Source organism: Poecile atricapillus, chromosome 1, assembly GCF_030490865.1.
Source record: "Poecile atricapillus isolate bPoeAtr1 chromosome 1, bPoeAtr1.hap1, whole genome shotgun sequence".
NCBI lineage: Eukaryota > Metazoa > Chordata > Aves > Passeriformes > Paridae > Poecile > Poecile atricapillus.
This window is the reverse complement of record NC_081249.1, coordinates 26,347,693-26,359,257: the sequence shown is the minus strand read 5'-3', so window position 1 is coordinate 26,359,257 and position 11,565 is coordinate 26,347,693. Positions and strand designations below refer to the sequence as shown.

General features: G+C 39.6%; 1 protein-coding gene across 2 annotated transcripts; it reads left to right on the top strand.

Annotated features, from left to right (window-relative positions):
• The first annotated feature begins 870 nt into the window (after window positions 1-870).
• Window positions 871-7,230, top strand: ATP4B (ATPase H+/K+ transporting subunit beta). 2 transcript variants are annotated; one of them, XM_058864498.1, is made up of 7 exons: window positions 871-1,035; window positions 2,470-2,598; window positions 3,745-3,858; window positions 4,705-4,904; window positions 6,225-6,281; window positions 6,796-6,888; window positions 7,069-7,230. In XM_058864498.1, the coding sequence occupies exons 1-7, from the start codon at window positions 924-926 to the stop codon at window positions 7,228-7,230; spliced, it is 867 nt and encodes a 288-aa protein (XP_058720481.1). In that variant the 5' UTR covers window positions 871-923. The 2 variants fall into 2 exon arrangements, with proteins under 2 accessions (XP_058720481.1, XP_058720472.1); XM_058864489.1 differs by having other exon boundaries at window positions 6,225-6,287.
• The last annotated feature ends 4,335 nt before the right edge of the window (window positions 7,231-11,565 follow it).

The window sequence follows — 11,565 nt, the reverse complement described above, 5'->3', positions numbered from 1 at the left end:
GATCTCTGAGCAATCTGGTCTAGTGGAAAGTGTCCCTGTCCTTGGCAAGGTGGAGTGGAACTAGGTAATCTTTATGGTCTCTTCCCACCTAAACCATTCTGTGAGTCTGGCTTGACTGAGTTGGGCTGTGTCCCAGTACCAGTACTGGCCCCTCAGGGACACCACTGGTTGAAGCTGGATGCCCACATGCTGAGTGCCAGCTGTCATACAGCTGCCATCTATTCCCTGGTCTTTCCCAAACCAAAGCACAGCTTCCCACCAGCTCTGTGGATGTCTAACTGGGTGATGTGGAAATGGAAAGCCTCTATGTTTGCCAACCAGTCCACTTATCTCACAGACTGGTGGATGTGGTGCACTCTTAGTAAATCCCAACCACCTTCTTGTCTTCCATCTGCTTGCAAACAGCTTCCAAAAGTAGTTGTATATTTAAAAAGCAATTACTTATTTTCTAACCATCCACCCCGCAATAGCCTGTGTCCCAACAAATGGCTACACATTGGAGTAGGAGCACTGTATCTACTACTTGCAGGTTACTTGGAAAAAAAGGTAAAAAAAGAAAGCCCAGAGAGAAACAAGTTCTCTGTTGCTTTATCTGCTCTGATAACAGCTATCACACAGAGTCTGTCGCAAACACTACGGGCTCTTGGCAAAATGCGTAACTCTGCTGACCTGCTAAGGAAGTCAAGAGAAAGGAGAAGGGCATTTGATAGGAACAAACTTTCCCTTGCCAGCGTTATCAACACCCTTTATAAAGGTTGATAGTGGTGAGCAGAGGCTTTCATTGGCGCAGGAAGCAATCTCAGTGACCTTCAGTGGAGAAGAAGGTATAAAACCCAAAGTCTTTTTCTTGGTAGACTGTCTGGGCAGCAGTTGAATTCCTTAGTTTCCAAGGAGGACACATTTTTGGGAACTTTTCTGAGAAAATGGCAACTTTAAATGAAAAGAAGACCTGCAGCGAACGTATGGCAGATTTCCGTCGTTTCGTCTGGAATCCAGAAACAAAGCTCTTCATGGGAAGGTCCTTAATTAACTGGGGTAGGTGTTCACCTGCAAGAGCCTTCTCTTCCTTCTGGCAGACTTAAAAACTGTGTGGGGGAAGGTCTTGTCCTAATGAGTGGGACACAGTGTAGATATGTTGAAGCCAGCAGTTCTCATATGTGTTTCTAAGCCACTTTTTGGGCAGCTCTATCAGCTGGATCAAGTAGATCAAAACATTGATCCGTGTAATTCCTGCAAATGCATGAATCCAAAGTGGTTTTCAACCAAATACTTCAAAAGGAGAAAAATTAACACATGAACAGGAAACTTATTAATAGCTAGGAGTGATGGTTATAGTGTAGTTTTGACATCGCTAATTAAAAGGCGGTTCAGGTACATTGAGAAATTTGCTTAATTGGTGAGTTTGTCCAATTCTTTGGAAACAAGTTTCATTTCTCTGAAATTCCTTTCTGAATTATTGTCTGCTCAGTAGATCTTGTATCTTACCACTGCACGCTAGCATGTATTTTATACCAATATGTATTTCATACCAGCAGGTATTTCACACCAGCATGTATTTTACAAAAGCAAGTATTTCAGCTGAGCCTCCCTTCCTACAGTCAAACTTGTGTCTACAATGATGATCTGTATTATGATCTACATTCTGGGAAGAGCAGCCAGGACCATTGTAAGGAATATCCATACTCTTCCCACAGACTGTAGGAGTAGCTGCAAGTTTCCAGGTGATTTTTTCCTGCCTGTGCATGTAGTTAATTGGCTACTCCTAAACCAGAATTTTACAGACAATGCAATTGAAATGTGAGCCTTTCAAGCTGGTAAAGAAGGTGCTACAAGGCACCTGTGATTACGAGTAGAGGTTTCTAATAGCACCCGTCCAAAACAACCACTGGCTGCTTGTACAGCACCAGTCATGTGTAAGACACCTTATGAACATACAGACAAAAACACACCATTAATCCTTCATTATCTCACAGCAGAATTAAGTAGAAAGATGGCACATTTTGCTGTTGATGATTTCAGCTGTATAAGGCAATAAAATGACATGGGTCTAAAACCAAAATGCCTGAAGTACTGTCATCTGTCATCCAAATAACACAAGAAGCAACGTGGGTTTGTCAAAGAAATACCTTGTCATCTGTGTCACTTAGTTCATGAGTAGTAAGTAGATAAATGGTCTTAGTATGTGAAATTACTTCAAGATGCCACATAACCTTTAAACTTTAAATTATCTGAGCTCAGCACCAACTCCTTCAAAAATCCTTGTAGAATTATACAATTTTTTTCTCTAAGAATATTTTTTTTGAGTGTAGAGAAAATGGTCCAAAGCACCTATCCCTTTACAGGGAGAACTTCCCAGGGGACAAGTGTGGAAAGGAGATAGCTGCTGCTGTCAGGATCATCCTGGCTGCAGAGAGAGCACTGCACAGCCTTGCTCAAAGTTTGAAATTCTGCCCTTGTTCTTTTCCACAGTGTGGATCAGCCTCTACTACCTGGCTTTCTACGTGGTGATGTCAGGGCTGTTTGCACTCTCCATTTATTGTTTAATGAGGACGATTAATCCGTACGAGCCAGATTACCAAGACCAGCTGAAATCCCCAGGTACTGCCAGGGTCCCGTAGCTGCTGCGTGGGGCTGCCCTGGGCTGAGAGGCATTGGCAGAGCCCAGGGCTGTGGGGAAACCAACGTGGAATAAATCAGGTCAATTCTGCCCAGACAATCCCTGCAAAGTTTAACCTCTGCCTGAAAACACTTTCAGGCTTTAAAAAAAAATCTGGCACATTTATTTTTGTATTGATATATTAATATGCCTATATATCCATACATTTATGAATACGTAATATGAATTATATATATATATTCATTTATTCATCTTGCTCTTCGGGTGATCAGTCTCTGCCTGCAGGTCACCTTCTCTCCCCATGGGCAGGGGTCAGTCCGTGGGGAAGTCCTAGGTTCTACTCCAAATCCCCAAGCACCAGAGGGCTTTGGGGTGTCCAACAAGATGTAGAGGTGATGGGGTGAACAGCCTGGGGTGGGTACTTCCATGCTCCCCCAGCACCATGGAAAGTCCCTGGGAGAGCAGATCCTTGTCAGCAGGATGTGCTGTGCCAGTAGTCAAGGAAGTAAAAATAAGACAAATACAGGAATACAGATTTGTGGGACATGAAAAGAGGGAGATGATCAGAGACCCTCAGATAAGTACACTGATAAAACTTCACACCCCAATGGCTTATTTCCAAAATGGGAGGGGGGAAAAAAACAGCCCTAAAAATTATTCTGTCAGATACTTTTTTTATTTTGAAGTTTCCACTCCCAGTATTCAGGAAGTTTGGTGTTTGCTGGGAAAACAATTCTTGTGACATATTATGTGTGGCTTTTTCAAAAGTTTTTTCTTGTGCTGCCATATGATCTGTTTCTTTAACCCAACGTGACTGTTATTGCTAACAAGTCCTGGGGAAATCCAGTGCAATTGCTGGAATGATTTTACAAGCTCTTCTTGTAACAGCATGGATAGATGTGAAAAGAAAATAATTCGGCAGCAGCACAAGCTTTAGGGTTTTGGTTGAACAACTCACAGCTGAGGTGGTTTCTGTATATGGTTAAATCCTCCCCAAAAAAGGCTGGAGGATCTTACACACTTAAAATGAGTCTTGATGCAGCATAATTGCTACTGTCAATTTAAATAAACAAATCTGTGCCTGGCACCTCTCCTCTGCTTTGTCTTCCATTTTCTTCCTTGTGAAGGTGTAACTTTACGACCGGATGTTTATGGGGATAGAGGACTACAAATTTATTACAACGTATCTGACAACAAAACCTGGGAAGGTTTAGTGACAACTCTTCACACTTTTCTGACAGGTAAAAATTAAATTTCTTGCATAATACTGGAAAAAGGTGCTGCCTTATTTCCCATTCTAGGTCTGAGGACTTTAGGTCAGTGCTTCCATTTTACATTTGCCCTTCCCAAACCACAGATTTTGACTGGAAAGTGCATCTTCTGAAAGGGATGAGCAAATCACCTCATGAATCTATAAATCATGAATCTATAAATCTATAAATCAATTCACCTCATGAATCATCAATAGATGTACACATCTATTAAAATCCAGGCTCTGCTTCAGGGCTTTTACTTTGTTTAATCCTAAACAGTCTTAATAAAACAGACCAATAGAAAGTCTGATGGAAGAGAGAGGACAATAGGTCTTCAAAATTAGTCTCATCTAAATTAATGTAATTAATTTGTCTGTGACTACAAACATCAAAATGCCATAATAAATCTCATAAAGCATGGTGTCTCCAGGGAATACTCAAAGTAGGTTATGTGCTCCAATTGCCTGTTCATGTCTTAGCATGTTTATATTCCTATTGAGTCTTAATATCATAATTCTTCATGTTTCTCACACACATATTGAGAAAAATTGTATTTGAAATTTACTTTATATGGAGCTATCAACACAAACTGCCAGCCTTAACTCAATTCAATCTCTTTTCTTTTGCTTTGGCTGGATATTAAAAAAATAAAACCATAACAAAACTGAACTAAAGCCCTAAAAAGTTTAAACTTTCCTTGTTCCATCTAATCCCAACTTCACTTGAAGTACAGTCTCCCATGACAGAATCTCTGGCCTGATGTTGTGATGTATAATTTGCATATGAAAAGCTTCAGAGGGTTGTTTTTTTTTCTTTCTTCCTTCACACATCTAGCATATACACCAGCTGCTCAGCACCTGAACATCAACTGCACCAATAATACATACTTCATCCAGGACACCTTTGATGGCCCGAATAAAACAAAACTATCCTGCAAATTTACCTCAGACATGCTTCAAAACTGCTCCGGCATCACAGACCCAACTTTTGGATTTCCAGAAGGAAAACCCTGTTTTATTATAAAAATGAACAGGGTAAGTACAAGTTCAAGGTGCTGAGCAGAAAAAAGTAAGAGTAGCTGAGTCTCTGCTGGGGAGCTGCTGTGTCTTTGCTGCTGTGGGTTCTAAACTCTACTTTCTACTGAGAATCAAAAATTATGTGTTTTTCCCTGACAGACCTCTGGACTTACCAGGGAAATCCAAACTTTTTTAGCATTCCTACAAAAGTAATAGATGACAGTGATCTCTGAAGTGACTCTCTATAGCTCAGTTCAGTTCAGTTTAGTTTAGCTCAGTTAGTGCCTCTGTAGGCCACAAACTAGCACCAAAAGTTTCATCCTGCAATACCACATTCCTGTGCCTTCAGCTGAGGCATCAGGATGTGACAATAACTGATATGCTTTCAGAGAGGTGATATCTTATTTCTCCAGGCAGCAAAGAAAATATTTAGAAGAACCTATAAAGCCAAAATTCAAATCTGGAGGATATTTTTCTCAGGGAAAACCATCAATACATTTTTTGGAAAGGAATAAAGGGAATTTTCAATGTTTTAATTTTTTTTTCAGGATGTAGACAAAGGCATATGCACTTTATATTTGGTTTTGGGTAAAATTTTGAGCCTTCTGATTCAGTTTGGGTAGAAAGTGAAGGGCTCAAATTCCCCACCAGTTTCTGATAGAAAAAAACACTGCATTTTTTTTGTTTGGCTTGCACCTTAGGTATTTCCAAAAATCTGTGCAAGCCGTAACCGGGAGGGGAGCTGCACCCCTGCCTCTGTCTGGTGAAACAAGTTTTTTCCAAAAATGCCTTCTTTAGCAAGACTGGGTGCCATCCCCAGCAGGGAAAAGATGTGAATAGTGACCAGGGGGCTTCACCCCCTTTCACTTTTGCCTCTACAGGATGCAACCCCCTCTAGCTCTGTAGGATCAAACTAATCCAATGGTTTTTCTGCCAAAACAAAGGTTTTCTAAGAAGGATAAGATCAAAAGCATGGATTTTCAGCTTTTCCTTTACTGACACACAACTAACAGCTTTAGGAGACCCCTGGCTGCCTGGGCATCAGCAAGGACAGGTGGTATGGGTGGGTAAGTGAGCTGGACATGCAGGAGGTGCAATGATACTTGCTCTGGCCAGGCTAGAGCCTATCAGCAGTGCTCATCCCAGGTAATGCCATGTCCTGCTTCCTAAATATCCAGCCACAACGGATTTTCACCTACATAAATGAGATGCTTTGTTTGAGAAAGCCTTCCACAAGAACATACTAAGCATCCTTTGAAGCTCAGCTCTCAAATAATTGATTGCCCAGTTTTATCTCAAAACAATTTCCAAGATGACCAAATGTGTTTTCTTTTTCAGATCATCAAGTTTTACCCTGGCAATGGCACTGCACCAAGGGTGAACTGCTCATATGTGGTAAGGGTTTGAGGTCTGGGTCTCACACATTTCAAGCACTGCAGCTTTGAGAGCAAGAAAGTGCAGTGGTGACCAGTAAAAATACCCTTGCAGCTCTGAAAATCAGATCCCAAATACTTGGAATATTCTCAGTTCTTTGCAAGCTCTTGCACCAGCTGACATGCTAAGGAAAAACCTCCAAGTTTGCTTCATTCTAAATCACCTGAAAAATTGCATTTTCAAGCTGCAGAGAACATTTGCTGTTTGCTTTCAGCTCCCTGTAGTGATGTTCACACCTCAACACAGCAAGTCCAACTCACCGAATTCCCAGCCACTACCAAAGGACACTTGCCTGTTTTTCTTGGCAATAGTAACAGCGGGAGATTCCCACTTTTACTTGAAAAATAAGGCTGGTGCTAAACAGCCTGCTGAACTTGAGCTTTAACTCACACTTAACAGCCCTAAAACCCTTGCCTTGGGCTGGCCCATGATTTCCTCACCAACAGAGCTTCTTCCTTTCTTGTTTTACAATCAGGGTGAGGAGTCTCGCCCGCTGGAGGTGGACTACTACCCTGTGAATGGCACCTTCAACCTGCACTACTTCCCCTACTACGGGAAAAAGGCCCAGGTGGGTGCTCCTGTATTTAACTTTTCTTTCTATTTATGTAAGGTGAAACATGTGGAGCATCTTTGCTATCCTACGAGAAACAAAGAGGCTATTTCCAAGATCACATTTTTAAACTGTAAGTGTAAAATTTAAGTATTTTCTGGGTTTTTTTTAATTTGTTTTTTTAATTTCTTCTCCTAGCCCAGCTACAGCAATCCCTTGGTAGCTGTGAAATTTCTCAACATTACAAGGAATGTAGAACTTAAAATAGTGTGCAAAATCATTGGAGCTGGAATTACCTTTGATAATGTTCATGATCCGTATGAAGGAAAAGTGGAATTTAAACTGAAAATAGAAGACTGAGCAGCAACAGAGACACTTCTGAAAGATGTACGAAGAGTAAACTTAACCTTTATCACATTCATCTATATTTATTTTCTCACTATGATTCCCATATAAATTACAGTGCAGAGACATTTCCTACTGCAAGATGGCCTACAGAGCTAAAAATCAAGATCCTACTCTCCACGTGTAAAGATGAAGATTATCTCAATGTATATAGCTTAATATTTCATGGCTACAGGACGCTGCTGCCTTCATGCAAATATTTGTACAAAACAAGTTTCCCCCAAAGGGTGCAGCTGTTCCTTCAAAGAACATTAAGTATAGACTCAAACAATTATTTTCAATCACTTTTCAAACCATAACGAATAATTGATGTATGATACTAAATCTTGGCTACTGAGAAATTAGATAGCTTGAAAAGGCAATCAATACTCTGAAATACTAGCAAGTAATTACGTTTTCAATCTCTGTTGTATAGGATGTATAAAAATGCATTAAAATTATCTGTATCCCAAGGCATTGCCTTTTTGCACTAGTCAGCTGAGTCAGATTTTTTTTAATTGACATATCAATGACTGCAAAAGAAGTGAACTTGAAATCTGTCCTCTAGCTCACAGATTTCACTGTACCACTTACCTCCATGTATATAACGTAATAAAAATGACTGGTAAGACTGTAACATCCAGCTACATCCAAGAAACGGTTCATTTAACTAGAGGTTGTAATTTGTTTGGGGTTTTTTATATGTTTGGTGTTTTGTTGTTGTGTTTGTTGTTTTTGTGATGGTTTTGTTTTACTCAGCAGAATAGCCCCGTACTGCAATGATGAGTTTTGGGTTACTTGGAGTAATCTGAAAGATGCTGAAATAACACTAAATCTTTAAGTGAACCTAAACTTTGAGAAGTCTGACTGAATCACATGCAATACAAAGAGACAGGATTGTTGTGTCTGTGTAGTATATTAATGTTACCTGAAGTCCAGGATGTTCCAGCCAGAGAATAAACACTGCACACACAAAAAAAAAAAAAACCATCTTCAGGAGCAGAAATGATTTTACACCTTCACTGCCTGGACATTTCAGAAAGTGAGAAAATGTAAAAGATCACCTCTTGTACGACAGCAACATTCAGCCAGACGGCTTGTAGACAGAATCCAGTTGGAGGGGGGGTATATTTAATCTTCAAATTCAAAAATGATATTTGAGCCTTTCTTAGAAAAATTCTGCATTTCAAAACCAGTAAGAAAATGCTTCCTAATATAAAACCTTTTTTTCCCCCTGGCCTTTTCTGTTTCAATTTTTACAGTGAATTTTACAGTAATTTTGCCTTTCTTCTAAGAGACAATGAAAATCAATTTTATATTCTTTTTGGAACACAGGTGCATCTTTCCAAAATAACACAGAAAACAATAAAATACTTTTCATAATAAAACAGTAACTCAGTTCAAGTTTGGTTAAATGTTGTTTACAAACAGAACATATAAATATTTCCAAGAAAACCAAGAACTCTTCCCTTGGTGCTCTAGACTCTCTGCTTGACTGTATTTAATATCTACAGCTTGCACTGAGCTGGGCAATGCAGCGGCACAAGCTCACATTCCAGTCAGCCCTACAACCACAGCACAGGAATATGCTGAACAAATTCCCTATGGATTGTGTGCCTGCAAAGCTACAGCTTCAGAACAGCCTAGACCAGAGCTTCACAGAAAGACCTGTGATGGGATAAAGGGAAGCATCCCTGTACTGACCAAACAATGATGTGTTCTGACATCAAAAAAAGATCCACCAAATCTGATTTTCTATGTGCAAAGATTGCCATCCTGAATTTAAATGCTGCTTGAACTTCTAGCCATCTGAGATTATTCTCTTTCTTTACTGAAATCAGAAATAGTAACAGCAAAGAGCAAGGCTTGTGGCTAATGTAGCTGAAGTAGAAAAGTGTAGTTAATATTAGTCTGCCCAAACCTCAAATGCAAGCACACTTAAACAGCAGAATGCCCATCAAGCAAATAGTTTGTAGTACTAATAACTGCATGGCACAACTCAACACTATGTACAAGTGAGTCATCTAGTGAGCACAGCAGCATTTTGGAGGCATACAAATGACAAAATACAGACCAAAACAAGCACACGGGAAGAAAAACAGGCAGGGCATCCTGCCCAAGGCACAAGAAGCATGACTGGCAAAAGTTAAACAAACTAAAAAGCATCTGAATCCAGGGGAAGGAGGCCAAGAAGCAGGAAATGTCAGCAATGAGAGGGGAGAAATGAAGAGAGACATCTCCTCTGTCTAAGAGCTCTCTAGCTTCATCACCTTCACCCTGGAGACCGAGGACCCCAGCCACCAGTGCCAGCTGTACAGCAGCAGCTGCAAGGTACTGTGTAGTCACAGTTAATTAATTTAGTGTCAGAGACTGACAAGCCTTACAGACTAACAGTTGTATACACATGGCAATAATTATTACTACGCAGTAGCTAACATTAGCACAAAGCATGTTAAGGAATTGATTTAAAAGCTTTGTTTTCAAATTTGAAACCAGACACGTTTATCAGTCTTTCGAGCACTTTTACTCCAAGAATACAATTCCTTGAGAGAGATACACACACATTCAAGAACATATATAAATATATATATATGTATATCTAGGTATAATCATATACGCCTATTATATATACATTCAGTAGCAGTATTTGATTAGACCACACCACGTGAACAGGGAAAAAAAACCCATCAGGCTACATGAGAAACTGAAGCAGCATATTTAAGAATGAATTGCAAGCAAATGCAAATTCCTGAGTATAGATCAACTAGGATGGGGATGGGTGTTATTCCAGGCCTCTGGAGCAGTGGAGGGGCCAGGAAGGCAGTATCACAGACCACACAGTAGCTCTGCACAGTGCCAGGCTCTGCCCTTTTTTCCTACCAACTGTGCAACAGCAAGGCTAGCCAGAAGAAAAGGCATGGGGAATGCTAAATAGGCCATGAAAGTAATACATTAACACCATGAATTTTTATATCCAATATTTTTTAGTTTCCAGACTTATCTGCTAAAGGTGTTAAAACTCCTGAAGATCAGTGTGAAGAGAACAGAAACACAACAGTTGCTCTGAGATGCACTTTCCACACCTCCTTCTTATCAACATTCATGGCAGTGGTAAATTACTAAAGTGTAAAGTCCTAATGTCTGTTATTAAAATAACAGTGGAGAAAAACACTGAATACAAGCATCTTGAAGCTTAAAGGACTTTGTGCTATGGCTACAAGACTACAGCAAGTTCAAATGCTCCTCTACCTTTCAGAATTGCCAAGTACTAGATATTAATAATTGAGTCTTTGCTTAATGGTCTCATATGATGTCATTGCTATTGCACTTGGGAATTCCTCCCACCACTTCACAGAGCTGTTTTTAATCTCTTACCTGTAATAAAAGTCAAGCAGAAATTGATTCTGCAACAAATAAAGCTAACCATGTGCTACTTTCAGTAATTGGATGTAAAGTAACAGCTACATCAATAATGCTTGCAGAAAATATTTTCTGCTGCACACCTAAGCTCCCTTCACAAGCTTCATTTCTTTCAGGCACAAAATCTCAAGCTCAGACAAGATTATTCTGTTTAAAGTAAAATAAATATGTGCATGAAAGAACAGGTGCCCTTTTCTTCAATTTGATTTGAAAGACTCTTCTCACGGGGAATGAAGACTTTTCACTTTTCTTCTAATTATTTTTTTTTTTTACCAGAGTGATAACTATGGATGCGCCAAACTTATTAAGAGCAGAAATTGGGCTGAAAATTCCCTTTTTTAGGATCCTGTGATACCTCTGAGAAAGAACTGAATTCTGGAGAAACATGTGGGATAACACCATTCATTAATCTGTATATTTACATGTAGTCCTACTATTACCAGTGTGGGAATGTCATCATTCCAATAAAAATATGTTCCAGGGGTTTATTACTATCATCAACTGGGTAACTCATTTTAATTACTCTGATTTCAAGTTCCAGTTCTTAAATCTTTTGTCACTTTTTCCCCAGATATTGGAGCCCCTTGATATGGTATATTTTTGTGTGACCTGACACAAATCCACTAATCTCTCAATTTCCCCCCTTTTTATTAAACACGCCAAAATAAGAGTTCCTTAAATCTCACAGTAATAGATCTTGACTTTAGGAATCAAGTAATTGGGGGAAGGGCTTTTCTTCTGAGTTTTTCTGATATTTCCAATATCCTTTTGAAATGATGATGCTAACAAATACGCAGCTGCTCACTTCTGGTCTCACAGAATGTATCCGGATGTAACACCATTTTCCAATCCATTATTAGTTTTACCTACACATCCAAACTCAGATTAGCT

Bases quoted from the DNA above. Each gene is read 5' to 3' on its own strand.
- ATP4B (XM_058864489.1), top strand. From the start codon at position 924: ATGGCAACTTTAAATGAAAAGAAGACCTGCAGCGAACGTATGGCAGAT. The intron at 2,599-3,744 runs GTACTGCCAGGG...TTCCTTGTGAAG, and splicing joins AGACCAGCTGAAATCCCCAG to GTGTAACTTTACGACCGGAT. The intron at 6,889-7,068 runs GTGGGTGCTCCT...TTCTTCTCCTAG, and splicing joins ACTACGGGAAAAAGGCCCAG to CCCAGCTACAGCAATCCCTT.